This window comes from Vigna angularis, chromosome 1 (genome assembly GCF_016808095.1).
Source record: "Vigna angularis cultivar LongXiaoDou No.4 chromosome 1, ASM1680809v1, whole genome shotgun sequence".
Classification (NCBI taxonomy): domain Eukaryota; kingdom Viridiplantae; phylum Streptophyta; class Magnoliopsida; order Fabales; family Fabaceae; genus Vigna; species Vigna angularis.
The window spans coordinates 56,263,751-56,285,523 of record NC_068970.1 but is presented as its reverse complement, the minus strand read 5'-3'; the positions used below and the strand labels follow the sequence as shown (position 1 = coordinate 56,285,523).

At 32.1% G+C, this 21,773-nt stretch overlaps 2 protein-coding genes and 1 long non-coding RNA gene across 3 annotated transcripts; 2 read left to right on the top strand and 1 right to left on the bottom strand.

Moving 5' to 3' along the window:
- Positions 1-1,933: 1,933 nt before the first annotated feature.
- LOC108342228 (disease resistance protein At4g27190) lies at positions 1,934-8,360 on the top strand. The gene is made up of 5 exons (XM_017579974.2): positions 1,934-2,407; positions 2,619-5,703; positions 7,050-7,235; positions 7,562-7,926; positions 8,016-8,360. Exons 1-4 carry the CDS (start codon positions 1,998-2,000, stop codon positions 7,898-7,900), a joined length of 4,020 nt encoding a protein of 1,339 aa, XP_017435463.1. The 5' UTR covers positions 1,934-1,997; the 3' UTR covers positions 7,901-7,926; positions 8,016-8,360.
- LOC108342286 (uncharacterized) lies at positions 8,081-9,463 on the bottom strand. Its single transcript, XR_001833360.2, has 3 exons — positions 9,321-9,463; positions 9,173-9,250; positions 8,081-8,596 (listed from the first exon to the last, which is right to left on the bottom strand). It is a non-coding gene; the product is annotated as an uncharacterized LOC108342286 (long non-coding RNA).
- Positions 9,464-14,290: 4,827 nt separating this feature from the next.
- LOC108342268 (uncharacterized) lies at positions 14,291-21,558 on the top strand. The gene is made up of 11 exons (XM_017580022.2): positions 14,291-14,360; positions 15,223-15,388; positions 15,511-15,663; positions 16,169-16,315; positions 16,622-16,702; positions 16,795-17,048; positions 18,404-18,610; positions 18,695-18,787; positions 18,881-18,985; positions 19,076-19,498; positions 21,212-21,558. The coding sequence occupies exons 2-11, from the start codon at positions 15,241-15,243 to the stop codon at positions 21,344-21,346; spliced, it is 1,746 nt and encodes a 581-aa protein (XP_017435511.1). The 5' UTR covers positions 14,291-14,360; positions 15,223-15,240; the 3' UTR covers positions 21,347-21,558.
- The last annotated feature ends 215 nt before the right edge of the window (positions 21,559-21,773 follow it).

The window sequence follows — 21,773 nt, the reverse complement described above, 5'->3', positions numbered from 1 at the left end:
TTTGAAATTTTCTTACAAAAATAAGGACAAATTGTGTGATTTAACTTTATAAGATATAATTTAATATAAATCTATTCACGCAAACTAAATTTATGAGATTAAAATAAACTTAAAATTCACTTACTAACATATATGAAGAATTGGACTTAGTAAAATTTTGGTCAAAAGGTTTTTAAACTGTTTAATTAGTGTTAGGGTGTCTAATCTTAGCATGCAGTAGATCATCTTACTAGACTATTCAAGTATACTCTCTTAGTAAATCATCTAGTATTTAAGTGAAAATTGAGTCTTTGATCGTTTGATGAGACTGTCCAATGACTATTTTGTTTTGTAATAAGATACATTATTCATTTGTCTTCCTTGTTAGTATATACATGTTTCATGTGTATTAGTTGTAAGAGTATTACATTGTAAATAGGACCTTGTAGCTTCACTAGAAGTTAACTAAGAGTCAAATGTTTGAGTTGCATTATGAGTGAGAGTTTGGTTAAAGAGAAATTAAAAAGTTGTATTATCTATATTATAGTGAATTCTTTCATGTAGGTTGCATTTTTTAATACTTCAACCTAAACACTTTACTTTTACTTTTGTGTATAATACTTCATTGATTCTCATAAATTTTTTATTTATAAGTCACTTTTATATATATATATATATATATATATATATATATATATATATATAAATGGGTTTCAATGTTTAGTGTTCAACCTCAAAAACCAAAAAAAGTCCACATTAAAAATGACTTTGTGGCATTGTGTAAATAAATGACATAATTTAGCCACAACTACACCATTCCCCCTAAGCACAATCAGTGGACTCCAATCCAGGCACGCAGCTCCTTCAGGACTGGACTGACTTTGAAGTTCTTTTATTTTTCTCTTTTTATAAAAACTTTGTTATAAATATATTGTAAAATATATAATTTCTCCTTCAAATTTGTTAGTCCAGCTTGTTGTAGAGTGTTCATGACAACTTCACTTTTTCATTTATAAATGAGTAACGGTATTATGACATACTTTTACATTCATTTGACATAGAATACAAAGATAAAATGATGATAAAAGTATAAATGTTTGTAATTTTTTAAGAAAAAACAGAGTAAAAAGTAAATAAAGATAATATCAAATTAATGTAAAAAATTTAGGTGTGTCAAATAATACTTTTCTTTATAAATACATGCCATTTTTTTACTTTTCCGGAAAACCTATCTCTTTCATCAATTTATAATTTTGGGTTTAATAGTTCTCACATATATACGCAATACAATATGAATAAATCTTTAAAAACAATAAATGATATTAAATTAAAATAGGAATCAAGTTTTATTCGTGTTTTTGCTGATATTTACACCAATATTAAAGATTTATTGTTGACATCAACCATCAAAATCTAAATAATCAAAATATTGTTTTTGGAATTCAAATGCTTTTGCAAGATAAGACGGCTAAGAACACGTGTTTTCATAAAAACAAGTTTCTTTCTCTTGGACTGATTCATATAATTGTGATGTATTAGATTTTATATGAAACCCAAGTTTTTCTTTTGTATTTTATCTTTTACAATACGTGAAGTTGTCATAAAAGCTCTTATAAATAGATTGTAGAATATATAACTTCTCTTTCAAATTTATTGACGGATTATTGCAACAAATTTGTTGTGTGAACTTGTTGCAAGGAGTCCTGTTCTACAGGAATAAACCTTCTCAGCTATAGTCGCAAAGGTCACGAAATTTGGTTTTGAAGGTTATGTATCTCTTTGGTAAGTCATGAAAACTTGGCACCATGAAAACTCTTTGAAAGTAATTTATTATTTTTAGAGTTTCTTATTAATTTTAATATTTTTTAAAAATTCAAAAAAGTTCCTCTCTCTTATATCTTAGAAGACTACGCTCCAAAAACAAAGTTTTGTTCTGTTTTGTTAGTATTTAAGACATCTCTTTGGTCTCTCATCTTGCTTTCTGTCCACAAATACCGAAATCTACTTTTGCAATCGCAATGGCTTCCTCAGTGTTTGTGAGTTTCAACGATGAAGAAACACGCGACCTCACAGCTTTTGTTCTTGATCCTCTCAGAAGTAGAGGCATCCAAGTCTTCGTTAAAGGTGAATCCACAACTTTTGACCTGTTTCAAGTGATTGAGCGCTCTCGCCTTTTCATTGTGGTCCTTTCCAAGAACTACGCTTCCTCAATTTGCTGTTTGCGTGAACTAGTGGCGATCGTCAATGCTGTTGAATCTTCTCCAAGGTTCCTTCTGCCTATTTTTTATGGTTTCCATCAATATGGGCAAGCCATTTCGAAACACGAAGAAAGATTCAGGGAACATAAGGAGAGGATGGAAGAAGTGCAGAGATGGAGAGAAGCTCTCACACGAGTGGCCGGTTTCCCGGGTTTGCTTATGGAAAATGCGTAAGTATTCCGTTCTTGTGTCGTCAAAGATCTTAATTTATTTTGTATATGTTTCATCATTTCTTAGTCAATCATGTTTATAATTATTGTATACAGTGACTACTTAAAAATTGAAAACTACTCTTTATTATATTCTACTGTACAAGTACATTCTGGTTTGCTTTTCTTTGATGTCAATTTGTCATTCTTCATTTTCTTTCTATATTTTCAGGAAAGGATTTGGAGGTTTTGATTTTGTTCAATATGCAGTCGATATTTTGAGTCGTGAATTTTCAACTCCTCAAAATGAAACAATATTCAATAGATATGGAAATTTTGAAGATATGGTTCAATATAAAGATGGAGATGAAGTTTCATACAAGGAGCTGCGAGGTTTGATTAGGTTAAGGGATTTTATCAGCCTCGTGCTGACATATCCAGGGAAATTAGAAGAGGAAGGTCTATTAAGATCCTGGATTAGTGCATTTCCTGAATGGAAAGCTCAGTTATTTTCCACAGATGGTTTTCCTGGGATTTGCAAACCATGGAGTCTATTAACCGAGAAGGCACTGGGATGCATGAAAGGATTCATGCCAGTGGAAATAATGGCTGAAATAGAAAGTGGCGAGAGATCCCTCTTCAACCGCAACAATGATGTAATACCAGAAGGCCTTCTCCCCCTAACTGTTGATCTCGCAGTTGACCAACTAATTCAAACTTTGTTTTCTGGAGATTACTGTGCGCGCTATATCAGATTGTTGACCAGAAACTCATCTGAAAAAGAATCTGTAGTAAACAAAATACATACAGCCTTGAAAGATAAACACAACATGTTTGGAATCGACAAAGATTTTCTGATGGCCGCATGGATAGATGCCTTGACATGTGAGACTGATGCGGAGGTTCACGTTCAAGAAGAAATCAATAAGATCATGGTGAGTATTTCTATGACAGAAGGTGATGACATGTTAACTACAGTAGACACTGACAAAAGGAAGAGGAGCAATAGGCTGTTGGTGATTGTAGTGGAAGATAGCAACAGGAAGCTGGACCTCCAAAAAGTGCAATTTCCAAGTGGGATAGTGGTGTTGATAGCAACTGAGTCTTCAACACAAGCGGTGAAGGATGATGACTTTGGAATTGCATGCACAATGGATTTGAATATTTGGACCCAGGATCATATGTTGCCTTGGAAACTCTTCTATACCTATGTGGGAAGCTGTATCAGCTGTAGCACAGTGGGTTCATCAACGACCATTCAGAAGATAGCGGTGGAAATAGTCAAGAAAAGCCATGGCCATCTTCTTGCCATTGTCCTTGTGGCAAAACATCTTAGGTATGTGAAAGATGATAAATACTGGGAGCTTGTACTTGACAAATTAAGCAACCCGAATCCTTTCTATGATTATCAAGATTGTGACCGAAGTGGCATTAGCAGAGTCATGGTCAATGCATTTGTAAATATTATTTGGCAAGACATCGATGATGAACTAAAGCTTTGCCTCCAACTCAGTTTACCTGTTCACAACATTAAAAATGGGGTGAGAGATGATATCTTGGTTTCTTATTGGGCTAATACATTACGATACACACAAGAGCTTGGTGAATACAAGAGACAGTTACAATATTACCTCGAGGAGCTTCTAGACTGTTTTCTCTTGTTGAAATTTGAAAGTAGAGATGTCTGTTTGCCAATAGAAACCTATGATATAATTAAATCATTACACATCTCAGAACCTTCCATCATATGGGATGGTGCATTAGGATTGACGGAGATTGGACAATGGCATAGTCTTATTCAGATAGAATTGGTTAACAATAAAATATGTGAACTACCACAATCACCAGGCTGCCCCAAACTCAAAGTGTTGTTGCTGCAGGGCAATGCTGATTTATTGGATATCCCTGATTCATTTTTCGACCACATGCCTCTACTTCAACACTTGGACTTATCCTACACTAGTATAAGGGATTTGCCCCCTTCTCTCACCAAATTGATGCAACTTAAGAAACTATATCTTAAAGGTTGTGATCTCTTCATGGAAATATCCCCACAAATTTTTCAGCTGAAGAATCTTGAAGAGCTTGATCTTCACGGGACTTTGATAACGCATTTGCCAAAAGACATTAGAGAATTGATCAACCTGCAACGCCTAGTCCTATGCTTTGATGCATACCATCATGTACTTAATCGTGGTAAAAAAGGCAAGCAGATTTCTAACACAATGATAATTCCTTCTGGAGTGATATCAAAACTTACTCAGTTGAATTATCTAAGCCTTGACGTCGACCCTGAAGATGAGCAATGGAGCGAGAACGTTAATAGTGTCTTGGTGGAAATTTTGGGACTAGAGAAGTTGAAGACGGTGAGCATATATGTTCCAAAGGCTGATCTCTTGGAACTCATACCGGCCAAAAAATTTCTCAATTTCCGATTGGTTGTTGGTCATCACATGCGGCGTCTAATATCCCGTGTAACACCTGAACTAGAGACAAAATTCAAACATTTTGACTATAGCATGAAGTTTGTTAATGGTGTAAATGTTCCCAATGGTGTAAAGATGAATCTTGGTCGCTTCAAGGCTTTTTACCTTGACCGACATATGACCGTCAAGAGTCTTTCGGATTTCAATTTGAACAACGTAAGCAGGTTGAAAGTTTGCATATTGGCGGAATGTAATGAAATGGAAACAATTGTTGATGGTGATAATTTACCTGACGAACCTTTTTCTCTAATGTTGGAGTTGTTGAGTGTATTTTATATGAAGAATTTAAGAAGCATTTGCCAAGGGTGTAGTCCCTTTTCGTTTTTAAAGTTTATGACATTACACACTTGCCCCATGTTAACTACTATCTTCACCTCTCGTACTTTTATCAGCCTTCCCTTTTTGGAAGAGATTCATGTTGAAGATTGTCCAAAAGTAACCACCCTAATAAGTCATGACTCACCAAAACGTAAACCAGCATTTTTCCTGCCCAAGTTGAGAGTGATGTCGCTTCTTTATCTTCCCAACTTGGTGAATATTTTTAATGGCCTGCGTGTTGAACATGTTTTAGAAGAAATGATTTTTTATTGTTGCCCAAAACTCCAAAGTCTTTCCAGATCAGAGTTGCCATGGGTATTTTTGAAGTTCATCAAAGGAGAAAGCATGTGGTGGGAAGCATTGAAATGGAGAGTATCCGAGTGGGGTTATGGTGGTCGACCCAAATTCTTTGAGCAATATTTTAAACCAATTAATGTGGAGGTTGACATGATGAACCCACCATCCGCACATCAAGAGACTCAACTAAATAAATATCTCGGCGGAATGTATCAGGTAATTTTTACTTATCCTCTTTTTTCAAATTTCATTGTGTTGTAGATGTTGGAATCTTCCCAGACTCAAGATCTTTTTTGAAGCCCAAGAGTTAAGCCATGGGGAAAAAAATACCCTTCCTATTTTGGAAATATATAATTTTTTTATCCAGAATCAAATAAAACATTTCTTGGAGTGCAAGTTTTATAATACCTTTATATTATATTAGAGTAAAAATTGAAAAATGATCTTTAAGAGTGATGTACCACAGTGAAATTCACAAAAATCAAATTAAAACCTTATACAATGATCCTCAAATAAAAAGGTATTCTGATGGATGGTTTTCAATATATTCCTTGATTTTTTTCTACTATGTAAGTGTATGAACAAATTCATAAATGGGGACATCTTTCTCATCTTCCTAAAAATACTTGAAAGATTAAAGATATATCAATTTATTAGATTAAAAATATTGTTTAATATAGTTGGAAAATCGTCAGGATTATGGGATTAAATTGGTTTTGACATTATGGAGCTATGTAATTGTTAAGACGGTGTTTTACCTATTAAAAAAGTGAATATGATAAAAAAAAATAGTTGTCTGTTTTTTATATTTTTAAAAATAGTTAATATATGTTTTAGTATATCATAAACATCATTCTTTAAAAGAAAAATAAAAAGCCGCAAATTAAGTGTCAAGCAAACTTAAAGGTCATTCTTTAATGTAAAAGAGCCTGGTGGGCATTCAAAATACTTTATCTAGGAAGCCGCAAGATCAATATTTTCATTTTCCAAAGTATTATACCCTTCACCTATTAAAAGAAACACAAAAAGAATGAATAATATCTATTATCTCTAAACGTGTTTGTCAAGTGGTTACTTTGAGTGTCGAAAAAATGTTTATCTATCAATTTTTTTTTAAATATGGATTAAATTGAATTTGATTCAATAAGTTAAATGGATAAAGTCAAGTTAAATATGAACTAATCCATAATTTACTATCAATTTTATCTATCAATTTTTTTTAAATATGGATTAAAATATGGTAGATGCTTATACCAATTTCTCACATCACCACATTTGTTAAAATTGGTATATTAATAGCAAGACTATCTTTTAATGTGCGTATTAAAATAAGCCATTGCAGCTACGAGGACCAAAATTATTCAATTTTCAAATATACGGATAAGATGGAGCAATTCAAAATTACTCGAACTATAGGAATCAAAATCATTCGCACATTAAACTACAATAGTAGCCTAAGTAGCTACAACCTCGGGGTATTAATCTACAATAATTAATTTAGCTACTGTGATCATACCCTATGAACTTCATGTTTTGTATTTAATTACATATCTTCTTTTCAGGGAGTTTCAATTTCAAGTTCTACCGAGTTGATGACGAAGTTACATTTGGAAACACCTCTTTTGTCGCCTTCAACCGTTGATCACGAAGTTTCATTAACGGGTAGTTCAGAAGGTAAAGCCCAAGAGCGGAAAGCCGTTATTGGGCCAATAATAGCCCAACCGTTGTCAAAAGGGAAAAGAAAGCAGGTTTGAGATGCTTTTCTTATTATTCCTGATTAATTGCTTTTTGTTTTCATTCTCATACATGTTAGTATTGATGATAGTTTTAGTGTTGATTTTCTGATTTACAAATTACTGAACACAAACCAAACCAATTATACAGATTTCTTTACTATTAATTATTATGCATTAAGTTTAACGATAAATTATATACAATTAATCTAAACCAATGAAAATTTAAGAGTTCAGATTTTATTTCAGTTTTCATCCAAACCCATGCAAGAATACCTCTACTTTGAACCAATCCAATTAAGGTTCAGATAGGTTTGGATTTAATATTTATTACGATACAGCTTGATGATGATGATGGCTACAACTGGAGGAAGTATGGGAAGAAAAGTGTAGAGGGTAGGGACTCCTCCCGAAGTTATTACAAATGCACACATCCAAATTGTCCTGTTAAGAAAAAGCTGGAGCGATCTTTTGAGGGTCATGTAACTGAAATTATTTACCAAGGAGAGCACAACCATCAACGTAAGACCACTAAAGGCATCCTAACATCAACTGAGAATTCAGATAGGTTGAAAGAAGAGATGAGTTACTCGGTGTCCCAGATGGATCTAAAATCTAGTGAGGATGAACATGGGTCTGGAATAAGTGACACTGAGAAAGTAGGTGATCATGAAACTTAAGTGGATGAACCTGATCCCAAGGGGAGGTAAGGGTTTAATTCATATATATAAACCTGTTCATGGTGGGACAATTATTTGGCCTTATGTGATTTTGGAAAGTTTTATTATTTCGCAGAAACACAGAAGCCAGACTCCAGGATCCAGCCTCTTTGCATAGAACTGTTGCAGAGCCTAGAATCATTGGGCAAACAAGTGAAGTGGATATCTTGGATGATGGATATAGATAGCGCAAATGTGGGCAGAAATTTGTCAAAGGCAAACCCATATCCAAGGTGATATTGCTTTTCCCCCACATTTGATTGCTTATCATTGTCTATTAACAAAATGGGTTACGGTCTAGTAAGAACAGACAAATTGAGCCACTTATACATACATTTGACTCAACATTGTAACCGACAACTTCCAAGAAACTTGGTTCCCATAATGCTTAGTTATTTCGCATACTCAAATGTGACTCAAATTAGCTTTTGTTGTGATAATTTCGTTGTTATATCATTGATCATAATGTATCTGTTTTTTTGTGTTCACTAATGAGGACTAAACTAAACTTCATAAGAAGTAATCATAAAATAAGAATAACCTTTCCAAAAGCTCAAGTTCAACTTCCTCCAATACCTCTAGCTCAGCCAGTTGAAGAAGGATTGGAAAGGACCCAAACAAACCCCACACAAGCTCCAAATCACCTCAGAAATGGACCTTTTAAAATAATGCCATAAGTAAATGAGTTAGAAAAATCAACCCACAAACCAACAATTAAATGTTTGCACTATTCTTTTCAAAAGAAAACATTAATATAAGAGCACTTCAGTTCGGGGGTGTTAAAAACAACCCAGAAAAAGCAGTTCACCAAAGAAATTATCAGTTAGTTAAAATTAATAAATAAATTGGTAGTATACATTCAGAGAACAACCAAGTATAAAAATAGATTAATATAGGTTAAATAAATAGTAAAGCATCTTCAAGTACAAGCAAAATATGGAACAGACAAAACTTATTGGTTCTTTTCTGGGACATCCATCTTTCCTCTGCATTTGTACAAAGGTAAACACAACAGGTCATATTTTTGATAATTTATATCCTGAACTGAACCCGAATTCTACGTGCCCTACACGGGTTAAATAGGCGCAACTCGAAATTAAACCTTCGAAACTCAAATTCAACAAAATACTTCAAAATCAATAGAAACCACCTTTTCGATTGTTACCATTTAAACCTTAAATTTGTTATTTGCTTCATTTCGTGAGAACCCTAAAACATAACATTGTAAAATACCTGATGTTTAACGCTTCTTTCAACTTCAATCTCGGTAAACCCTGATCCCTTTACTGAGAAGAGTGTTCAACCTAGAAGCTTGAAACAGTGAAAGGGAGTGTGAGATAGTGAAAACGAGTATGAAGGAGAGGAATGAACGTTTTATTACGTGATTGTGATTGTGGTTGAGTGTGAGGGGTAGAGCGCGCTGGACGAATGTGCTTGCAGTGTGAATCCTTCAAAATCAGTAGCCTTTCGCACTCACAGAGAAGAAGGATGAACGTGCAATCATGATATAAAAAGGAGTGACACAGAAATTAGAAACCAGGAAAAGATTTCATAATGGAAAAAACAATCATTTATTAAAAATATATTTCTAAATGTCATTTTTCGATAATATAATGACAATTAATAATACGAGAATTAAAAATATCATGTTACATTTAAAGTGTGACTAATTCTTAAAATGTGATATTATAAAAACATATTTTTAGTAAATACTTTTAAAATGGCTAGCAAATTGTATATTTATCTAAAGGACCGAATTTAAATTTGTTATTTACATTCTCATCTATAACATTAAAAGACTCCAAGGAAACTTAGAAGGTAGATGAAATGCAGATGCAATAATTCACAATGTATTAGTTTCAATGGCATGCACTCTTTATAGGATAAGTCATCCCAAAAGTTTAAGCCATTGGGTGCATGCCATGAATGATGTTCAACACACCGAGTTAATTAGAAGATTAAATTATAGGATCATTAAATCGTGTCATTCGTTTTAGGAAAATCTTAAATAGGTTTTCTTTTATTTTCGTAACTATTTTAAGAAATTCAATACAATCGTATCATTTAGGTTAGTACTATACGTAAACATGTCTTATGTATCACTTTATGGTTTTTTAATTTTTTAATTTTTTTAATTTTTTTAATTTTTTTTAATTTTAAAAAATAAATACAAATGTGTTATATATCAAATTAATACCGTGTTATACTCACGTTATGATATGATAATGATAGAGTCTCGTATCATTAGTCATTGTTTTAGTTTGCTTCATGTATTTTTCTATAAATATTATACAAATTTTTTATTAAAATTTATATTTTTATTAAATACTTTTAACAATATTAAATTTATTTATATTTATATTTTACATTAAATCTTATTTAAAATTGTTTTAAAGTTATTAATAGAAAGTAATGTTAATAGAAAAAAAATTTAAAATTAATTTCAAGTAACAAAATGGTAAGCTTGTTTATCAATTGCATTTCATCAAATTAAATTTATTAACTTTTTCAATTCTTTTAAATAATTGTATATTTTTAAAATGTATAAAATTTAATAATTTCTATAGAAATTTTTAAGTTGGTTTAAAAATAAAATTTTACAAATTTAAATGTAAAATTTTAAAATAATTTTTGAACAATTTTATAATAAGTTAAAACAAATAAATTTAAAATTTGAAAATAATTTAAAACAAATTTCAAATGTAAAGTGTTTTGAAATTGGTATTTTTTTTTTAAATTGATACATTCAAATTCCTTGGATTGCAAATATTTTGATGTATCAATTTCAAAACATCCAATAAATTTTAATTTGCAAATATTATCTATAATTATATCCATCAACTAAGGTTCATAATTATATCCTTCAAATAATATTTAAAATTATGTCCATCAAATAGACTAAAATTATATTTTTTAATAAGATAAATAATCATAATGTTAATTTCTTTATTTACCTTCTATAGTACTATAGTATAATATTGTGAATTTCTCTATTACCATTTTTGTTTGTGGGAGGTGCTCTCGAGTGAATTTGATGACTACTTCATAAAGAGTTATTTTCTAACAAATTCATTGGACCCAAAGATTTCAAATTATGACGGATGAAAATGCATGTTCCTTTGGTTTAACAAAGCCTCTTTGAAGCTCTCGAAGGTGAATCTAGACTTGATGCATCTATGGTTGAGAAAGACAAGAAAATATTGTTAAAATAGACTCACAAATGCAATTGTTCTAAGCCTTAGTAATAACGTGTTAAGGTAATAGACAACACAAAATACCATAGATGACCTTGTAGCAAGGAATAAATCATTTACTAGTAATAACAAAGAAGATAGAAGAAGGAGGTCAAAGAAAGAAGAACACACCAAAAGGTTTTGTTAAGAGAGGTAAAATAAAATTACCAACCTATCATGAATCTTGCAAACGGTTTGATGGATCATTTGTATCTAGTGAAACAATTATAGTGGATGATGGTTATGGAAGAAAAAAAAAACAAAGAAGTATCAGCTGCATTATATGAAGAACTCGAAGTAATAAAAGCAATGTTAGAAGATTAAAAGTTGTATCGTACACATGTACGGTCTATGCCTTTGGACGGTCAGTCATAAGAAAGATGAGACCGAACGATTTGTAGTCCTAGGTAACCTTAAATACAACATCTAATCAAGTTTACTGGTAAGTCTTACTTATTAGGTATTGGGTCGTGATTACAGTTTCGTTAATCATAAGATCATCTCGAAACATATAAATACAAGTTTGAGGTAAAGAGGTACATTATTATATTTATTGCAAATTTAAGATTTTACTATGACTCTGATTAGTTATATTACTCAAGTGTTAGAATGTCTTTGACATGTAGACTAAGTGTGTTTAGGACAACCTAAGCTTGGTTTGGAGCTTGGACAGTGAGAACGTAAAGAAATTTAACTGTGTTTAAGACAACCTAAGCTTATCCGAAGAAAAGTGTGAACAGTATTTGAGAAAAGTTCTCGACCCCACATCCGAAACAGAAGTAAAGGTGAGTGCATTTTCAATACCAAGAGATCTGGGAATGCTGAAAAACTAACCTAAGTATTAAAGATGAATGAAAACTTTTACTAATTTGAAATTTTAATCAAGAGTTCGTATTTGTTTAAAATTTGTATGCTTTCAATCTTGTAACTCTTGTACTGGTCAATGATATTTGCAAATTATGAGAAAACTCGTCTTGAAATTTATAGTCAACGATATTACTGCAAATAAAAATACAAATTAGCTAAATTAAAAATATATAGTTGTCATTATCTACATTTTTAGTAAATAATTATCATGGTATGACATCATCGATCAATATAACTTGAGAGGAGATAATTGTGATAATTCCCATTTTAGTCTCCTCTCCTACAATTATATCTCATTAGGATTTGAATTAGTACTTAGATTTTATATCAATTAAAATGTTTTGAAATTGGTACATCCAAATATTTGCAATCCAATAAATTTGACTTCTAATAAAGGTAAAAAATACTTAAGTAATTTCACATATGATTCTTTTAGGAAAACTTTGGTCTATTTTCTACAATAAAATAAAAAACTTTCTTTTTATTTAAAAGTTTCAAAACTTGAGTTGAAACTGAATTGAGAAAGAAAATCAAATGTGGATCATTTCAACATGAATGAGAGGTAAACTTTATATTTAATTTAATCCAAAAAAACTAATTTATAAAGTGAAATTCATATCTATATATATATATATTTTAAATTTATTTTATTCATAATCAATGTGAGATTTTACTTTCAATTTTTAAGCGTATTTCTTATAAAGATCAAAACTTGATAACAAAGAAAAGGATATATTTCTTTATATTAAAGATCATTAAAATAAGCTTTATAATCCTACCACTTAAAAGATCATTTTTAGGTATGAGGTTTTTTTTAATGAAGAAAGACTGTGGGGGAAATAACATAGATGCAACAAAGAATATTTTTGCAAATGTTAATGGAGATAATAAATATAAAGAGTTGTAACCAAGAGAGTTAGAAAAATACTAAATTTCAACAACCACAATTGAAGAAGAGAGACCTGAACTTGCAAGAAGAATGCATGCATGGATGTCCAATTATGAGTTAATGGGAAATTGAGGATCCTATTACTCATTTTGGTGGGCTAAGTTGGTGTTTTTACTAAGTAATGATAAATTAATTAATTTGATTAGTGGTAGGAGTGAATATCTAATATTTTCACCAAAGTAATCAAGAAAGCCATTCATAAAATAAAACATAAAAGGTTTATTAGACTGACTTGAGTGAAGTCTTCAAATTGAATAATAGTCAAACATTAGTTGAATAGGGTTTGAGGCATTTATTTTATAATATTTTATTCTCTCTTTTTTTTTGTAATAGTTATCTCACTATATTGGATTATCTATTACAAATTTAAACTTTTAATTTAATAGTTATATATGGTGTTTCCCTTTTTATGATGATTTTTATTCAGGTTGTATACTTGTTGCCTTAAAAACAGTCCTACCATTTTCAATAATATAAATTACACACTAGTTAATAACTGTTTTCAAAACTGATTAGAATAATAACTGATCAATAAAATATTTTAAAAGAACAAAACATCATATTAATTCTATTTTATTTCAAATTATTAAATATATAAAACTATAATAGCTATTAAAACGACATACGTCAAAAAAATCTATACATTGTGAATTATATAAATTAGTTATTCTACGAAATTATATATATATATATATATATATATATATATATATATACGTGTGTGTGTGTTATATACTGATAACTTTATTATTATTAACATTACTGTTATTTTATAATAACGATATAATACAATAATAATATGTGAGTCGATGCTTTTACAAATAATTAAATAAGTATTTCTGAATGAGTCTAATATGTCTGTGTGAAAATTATAACGTTAGTCACATAAATGTTACGTGTGCACATTCAAGTGTTCACCAGTCAAAATTTATATTGACATTTTAAGAGAATTCATAAAGTATATGGAGCTTTTAAAATTTTATAATTTTACCAATAAATTAGTATTTATGTTTTCTTTTTCATATTTTACCATCAAATATTTTAATTTTGCATATTTATATTTCATTAACTTTTGTCTATAAAAAAAAGCGTTTTAAAAATGAAAACGAGCTATTTTAACTTTTAAACTTTTTTCATTTGAAATTTAATTAGAATATACGAAAATAAAATAAAAACGTAAAATCTGTGAATAAAATACAATTGATGATGCAACGTATTTTATTAAGTGATTTACTGAACTCATTCCTTTTCGTTTTTACATTTTCTCTTTACCAGACTTTTGAGTTTCAGTCTCTGTATAAATAACCCTTACCGCATTCATAAACTGACGTCGTTGCCTATCGCCTTCTCCGACCGCCGCTGTCTCCGGCCGGTTAGCCTCTTCTGCACTTTCCGACCATTGCATGCTTCTCAATTCTCGTCGACACGACGAAACCCATCACTGAAGTTTACGTAGGAAGTACTATGAATACCATGCATTTGGCAATACAACACAGAAAACCCCTCGAATTTTGTTGCTTTCTTTATCGTTTTCATTTAAAAAATAATATGAAATCCCCAATTTCACTCTTTTTAGTTTCATCCAGTGTGTGGGACTTCTGTTACGTAGAAGTAGCTACTTTTCACTACTCATGGTTTCCTTCAAATTTTGATGCTGATCCTCTATGCGATATGATGTTGCAGGGGACTAAGTTTAATCTATTGGAGTGAAGAAACACTTTTTCATTTTTTGGTTGATGCTATTGGAGTTTTTTTGTTCAATGAGGATGAATATTCCATTATTTATTGTATTGGTTGTAATTAAATGATCATTGCTCACAATAACCAATAGTTCTCACCTGACGTGTATATGTAATACCTGTGCTAGTTGCATTTGGCTTTTTTAATGGTCACTAGTTTTCTATTTTAGTATACTTATATTTTGATAATGTATAATTATTTGAAGATAATATCTGTTTGCAGCCTGGATTGCTGAGTTTTGATGCGAGGGTGAGTTAATTTTGTTGCAAAATGAAAACTTTTGGTGGGTTGTAAGAGCATTTATATGTCCAGTCATCCGTGTAGACTGTAGAGAATTCGAAATTGAATACAGAGCAGCTGTTGATAAATTGATTGTTCTAGGCTGGTGAATTGAAATGATTATAAGTGCCAAATGTCACTTTAAACAGTCTGACTAAGGTTTTCGTGTGAGAGAAAATGATACGCTGCTCTTGTTTCTGATTTTTCTGTTTCAGTATTCATTTTGGGGTGCCATGGCAAAGAGAAAAGGTAGAGGACGACCAAAAGGGTCCAGGGTTCAGAAGAAGGTTAAAGGGAGTGAAGATGGTGAATTGGTCATTCCAAATACTCCCTTGAATGAGGTGAAAGTTGAACCTGACTTTATTGAGGAACATGAAGGAGGTATACATAGATTGACTTTATCATATTACCCTTTTTACTTGTATACTTGTATTTTACTGTTTCTTTTTTTTTGTTGTGAGAAGCATATGCTTACTATTGTTTATATTAACTCTGTGATTCAGGTACCAGTATGCCTACGAAAAAAGGACGGGGAAGACCAAAAGGATCACAGGCTAAGAAATTTCAAGAGAGTGTCCACAGCATCTTGAATAGTTGCATGAATCCATCTAAAATCGTTGAAGTTGGTCTTGACAATGAAGAACCACAAGATGCATGTATGGTTACGATAATACCTGGCTCTGATTTCTCATTTATTATTTTATTCAGTTCATCTTTCCTCCAGTTTACAAATATTCTAATTTTTTAGAAATTTGATGGATTAGTATTGATAGTAGGAGAGCCACGTGGCATTATAGAACTTATTTTCCTATGACAAAATATGATGTTTGATCATATCAAGACGCTTATCCGATGGGAAAAGTTTGTCATGATAGCTCTGATAGTGAGTGTTATTTTGTTTTTTATAGTAGTTTTTGGCAATGATATTAGGAAATATCAAAATATTTATTTCTTTATTTGCTTGGTACGTTGATTAAGGTCAACAGAGTTCTTAACTGGTGTCTCTCTTTCAATTCTCTGCTTCTCCCTTCTTTGTTACCTATGTTGAATGTAGCACGCCATCATCATATATTTTCTCAAATTCCTTGGGGTCGGTACATTGAAGAGGACATGTATACTGATCAATGTCTTATATTCAATATTTGTTGCATTTAAATACAGTTGGGCCCAACAAAAATGGCCAAGAACGACCAAGTGATTTGGGGGAGTACTGTCAAGAGAATGCTTGCGAGAACTTCTATTGCAATCAATCAAATATGATGGAAGTGAGCCTTCGATGTAAGGAGGAGCAAGAAGCTGCTACTACTAGTTAGTATATGTTCTATTTTTATTAGCTATATACCCTCGTTTATCTAAGTAAAGGCAATTTTAAGTTTGTTAGAAAAAAAACTCTGGGTAATACTGCTATTGGGAAAAAATGGACTGCTTCGGCAAATTTAATTCTGTGCCACCTAAACATTTACTAAATCATGCTGTTCATTTGTCTTAAAATTTTCAGTTGCAGTTTTTAACTTCGGTGGTTGTTCTATATGTCATTATTAGCGTTGACTGCTAGGAACTATTTCAATAACAACTGACTTCTTTTCAACCCTTTTTCGTTTGTGTATGTTTAAGATGAAGTTGACGAGCCTAGGGAGAGGGGATTGTGGCAACCAATAGAGTCAATAAATCAAGAGAACCATCAACAAAATGCAGGTGGAAAATTGGACGTGTTCATTTAAATGGTGGTCGTTATTTCTGTCTATAAGGCTTTATTTGAACTTCTCTTGTTTTTTGTCGTGTTTCAGATACGATTGTGAAGCCTAAAAGAAAGGGAAGAGGACAGACAAGAGGGTTGTCACTTCAAATGAAGCGTCAACAGAGTGCAGATGGAAAGTTGGATGTTCTCATTCATCCTACAAAGCTGGCGGCAATAGGTCCAGGCCGCAATGATTTCATTACTGATCTTTCTCTTATTGTTCGTCAGAATGCACGTCTTAATGTGCGCCAGTGGAAGAAGGTTCCACAAAGTACTAGGGATACAATAGTGCAAAGTATTCTGGTATGTTATGACAATGGTTATGTATGGTTTTCATTATGATTTGTAAATGATATTTGATTAAAGGATAGATTTGCTTTTTTTTTTGCTGGTTCGTGAGTGTCATTCCATAGTTTTGGTCACGTGGAGATGAGTCTTATTTTAACCAATATGACAACAGAGATGTAAATTCACCTTTGACCAAATGGTTTTAACGAAACTCAATTAGAAAGATGCTACTAATCTATTACACTGTTATGCATGAGGAATCATCAGTTTGTGGAAGTGAAAAAAAAGGCATGACAGTGTTTGTGGTGCCCCAGGTGTGCTGATAGATTTTTTGGAAAAGACAAAAGGTATACGTATCGTAGTTAAAGGTTTGATGAACAAGGGTCATGCAATGTTGATAAATTGGCGCTACAGTAGTGCTTTAGTGCTACTGCATTCCAGAATACCTCGGAATGTGATCAAATATCCTTCCGCATTTGTGACTGGCTGATATTGCAATCTGGATCATGATATTTACTTTGTGATTATTTATCCAATTATTTTAGCCTATGCTATGGCATTCTTCTCTTTCTTTACTAACATAAGCTCTCTGTTTTTGTAATTTTGTCTGTTGTACCATTAATTATGTGACTATCTATGTACAAAGGTATTACAGCAAATATGTGCTTCGAGCCTTGTTAAAATTCATGCAGTGTAATATATATTCATTGGACAATGGTATTTTGACACCCATAATTTTTTTACTTCTATTTGGCACTACCCTTCACTTCTTTTTACTTTCTCTTTTTCTTGCCTTGCTGTCTCTAAGGGATCTTCTCATTTATGTAGTATTCTAATGTTCTCACTCTAGCTTTCATTCTACTCTAGCATTGAGTCTATGTTAAATAAACCATAAGTTGATTAGTAGTTAGAAAGTTAAAATCAGTGAAAAGTATCATATATTTGAAAAAGTAGTTTTGTTCTCCAATCACTTTGGTAAACAGCACCATAGGTTATCAAGGTCAAACTCTAACTTCAATTAGAGAAGTCTACAAGCACTTAAAGAATAACTCTTGAGTTTGATCCTAAATATAATAAAAGAGAGGAAAGGAGAGGATCTTGTATATTTGTGTGGAAATTGGTGCCTTGGGATAGGGAGGTGCAGACCCTTAGGGGTCAATTCCCTTATTCTTGTAACAATATCTCAGCTTCCTATTACTCTGGTTTTTTCTCTCGGTTATGTGTATTTGTGCTTTAAGAGAAAACTTACCTTGTTTTGTAAGGCTGTTCCATTTGGTCTGTTTTTTCCTTGATTTATTCTATTAATCCATTCAAATATGTGGGTGCTTGCGTGGATAAATTAGCTTCTTTGGTTCAATTTTTGTTAACAGAACAATTGGAGACTTCCACATACAGATATGGTACGGAAGGCTATTCTGCATGAAGCGGGCCGTTTATATCAGAATTGGCGCAGCAGGCTTCATGAGTATTACTTAAAGTTTGAAACAAAGGACGAGGCCTTGAAGCATGTCCCTAGTGATGTTAATGATTCTGATTGGCAGTTTTTGGTTGATTATTTTAGCAGCCCTTATTTTGAGGTACAATAATTTATGCCCGTCTATATACCTTTCTGCCCTGTGAATGTCAATAAATTTCATGACCTGCTCTATGCCAATCTTCAGATAATGAGTGCAAAAAACAAGGCAAATAAGGCAAAACAGCTGATAAAACATACTACTGGGTCAAAATCCTTTCTAGCAACCAGCTATGATGCAGTGAGATTTCTGCTTAGCGTTTGTTCTTATGATTATCACGTCTTATTGTATGAAGTTTTCTTTATAATGCTAATAAGCATATGATTTTAACAGCGTGACCCAGTGACAGGAACGGAGCCCGATATGCAGACTTTTTGGCAGTTGACACACAAAAGGGGAAATGGGGAATGGATTGACGAAGCATCTAAGGAAATCAATGTAGTTGAATTTCATATTACTGTTATATTTTTTTTCTGCATAGTTTGATTTGATATTCACTGTCTTCTCTAAATGATCAATTGTTCATAGGACAAAGCTGCTCAACAAATTAATGAGAAAAGATGCCAAATAGAATATTCACAGGAAGGGGGAGAAACAAATGAAGAAGAAATTATTAGTACTGCCTTCCAAACATTGGTTGGTAAGAAATCATATGTGCGTGGTTTTGGTCCTTTTGGAGCAGAACTAAGGTCATCATCGTCATCGAGCTCCAATAAAATTCAACAGCTGCAGGCTGAATTAGATGCCCAAAAGAGAGAGACAGAGAATGCTAGGAAAGAATGCGATGAAATAAGAGCTAGACTTGTTGAGGTTGAGTCCCATCTAGAGGATGAGCGGCTGAAACGCATAGAGCTAGAGGCTCGTCTCTTGGATCGTCAAAATGAGATGCAGGAGATCAGCTGTCAGGTTCAGAACACCATCCAGGCTGCATTGTCTCAGTATCTTCCTCCAGTAAGTATAAAATATAAACATATTGATACTCAATTTTATGTACATTAGTTTAAGCTAACTTTAATTTTGAAATAAAGTCATTTTTAATATGTGAGTGAGATTGGAATTTTCATTAATAATGCTTTTGAATCATAAGAAGCATTGGAATGATTTTCTGAATACCAAAAGATCTGACCTTTGTTATCAGAACGTTTGGCTAGATATTTTAAATTATTGTGTATTATCAATTTTTACTGTTAGCCGTTCATGGATGGATTGAGGCTTTTTACAGTTAGATGTGAACCTTAGGAGGTTAATCAACTCAAAGGAAGTGTATGAAGCACAAAAACCATGGAAACAATTGTTAATGGCAGAAGCATAAATGGGCATGGTTATGGCTTATGGCAATCAAACAAATGGAAAGGGAAAATAATAACAAGTAAAGAAATGAAAGTAAAAATGCATTGAGATAAGAGATGAAGAGTAGAACACGCAACCTATAATCCAAGAATTAAAGGATAAGTGCTAGGTGATTCACCACTTGAGAAGAACATCTCTATATAAGAACAAGGGAAGAGAACTCTCAAACTCTCAAAAACTCATAAGAAGAATTGCATTCAATCTTCAAGGTATGTTTTCCAAATGAAGGAGATTCCTTAGTTACAATGGAGGAGCTCAGCCTATGGGACAAGAAGGGGCGAGAAAAGGGAGTTAACTTTCTTAATCTCCATTAAACATGGTTACACATCTTAACATCTTGAAATTAGGGAAGTGTAATGATTATATGTGAAAAGCAATGATGACTTGAGAGGGAAGCACATGGATGGTGTCTGAGGGAGTTCCAATATACACAAGAAGTCTCTTGAAAGTTTGAAGAGTCAAGCGGAAGAGTCGAACTACTCATGTGTACATGAAAGTGACATGTGATAGTTTAGAAGCTCCAAAAAACACTTCTAACTTTTTAGAATTTAGTAGTTCTAACTATTCTCAAGGTCCTCTAAAGACTTCGAAACTACTTATGTACAAATCTTTTAATCTAGTCTTGCAAAGCTTTGAATCTTTCTCTAGTTAGCCTCCCTTGGATTAAGGCTTTATCATAGGTGGCCTTCCATGATTAGCTTAGATTTTAGCACGACACATATATATAAAGTTCTTTAGGTATTGAGTCCTAATTTATAATTGGAATCTCATCTCATAAAATGGATACTTTTAGTGTAAACTTTTGCATGTTATCAAAGATGAAATACTAGTTTTAGTCTAAGAACAGTACTAATAGGTTCCTACAAAATCAGTTCAGTTGTCCTACATTTTATTTTATTTCATAGTACTATCATACTATCAATATTAAATTAGTAATTTTCGTAAGCTCTGAAAGTAGTAATACTTGGCTGCTGAGCTGAGGATTTGTCTGCAGTTAAAGGAGAGAACTATTGTGTTTTAACTAGTTAAAGATATACATTTTTGGTTTTGTCTTTGATCTTGTGGGATGAGAGTAATATTGAGCTGTTTCAGCTGTGGATTTCTTTCCTTCTTCCTCATTTTGAATCTTGTCAAAGTCTCCAAATTCCTTTTTTAGACGATAGAATAAGTTACTTCCTAAATAGATGTACACATTTTTAAATATGCCTCCACACCCACTTTGTGTGCGTTTCTTCTTTTCATTTTTCATATGAATGTTGCGTCTTTAAAATTTTCCCGTGATGTGTTCTTGTTTCAAAATATTCTTGTGGATAGAAAAGCGAAGCCGAGACCTCAACGAAGAATAAAAGAAAGATCGCAGAGCTTGAAGCACAGCTCCATGAAGCAGAGGATGTGATAACAGATATTAGATCAGAACTAATTAAATATCGCAAGGATCAGGAAAGTTAGAATGAAGTGGTTCATATGCTACAATCTTAGTACTAAATTTCTTTTGGCCTATGCTTATTATGTTCGAGTAGCTGTTACTGCTAACTGGTAAACAGACTTATTTATATTATATGCTTTTTCATCTCTGAGGAATCAATTTGGTGCACTGTAAATGCTTGTTGAAGTATTTATTGGGAATTAAAGAGTTTAATGTATAGCTTTGGTGGCACTTTTTCAAACCTTTATTTGTTTGATTTTATATAAGCTATATTTAAGTAAAGCTTTTAAGAATTATACAATATTTCGCGCCATTGGATTGAGTGGGTGTACATGACTTTTTAAAATTTTATTAAAGATTAAATACACTATTAGTCATATGCTCAAAATTTTCATTTTTCTTTCTTTTGATTTATTATGAAAATTTAATCAAGTGATATGATTATTTAAG

Excerpts from the sequence above, each read along its gene's own strand:
- LOC108342228 (XM_017579974.2), top strand. The coding sequence starts at position 1,998 with ATGGCTTCCTCAGTGTTTGTGAGTTTCAACGATGAAGAAACACGCGAC. Across the intron at positions 2,408-2,618 it reads GGTTTGCTTATGGAAAATGC|GAAAGGATTTGGAGGTTTTG; the intron begins GTAAGTATTCCG and ends CTATATTTTCAG. Across the intron at positions 7,236-7,561 it reads CAAAAGGGAAAAGAAAGCAG|CTTGATGATGATGATGGCTA; the intron begins GTTTGAGATGCT and ends ATTACGATACAG.
- LOC108342268 (XM_017580022.2), top strand. The coding sequence starts at position 15,241 with ATGGCAAAGAGAAAAGGTAGAGGACGACCAAAAGGGTCCAGGGTTCAG. Across the intron at positions 16,316-16,621 it reads GCAAGAAGCTGCTACTACTA|ATGAAGTTGACGAGCCTAGG; the intron begins GTTAGTATATGT and ends TGTATGTTTAAG. Across the intron at positions 19,499-21,211 it reads TGTCTCAGTATCTTCCTCCA|AAAAGCGAAGCCGAGACCTC; the intron begins GTAAGTATAAAA and ends TCTTGTGGATAG.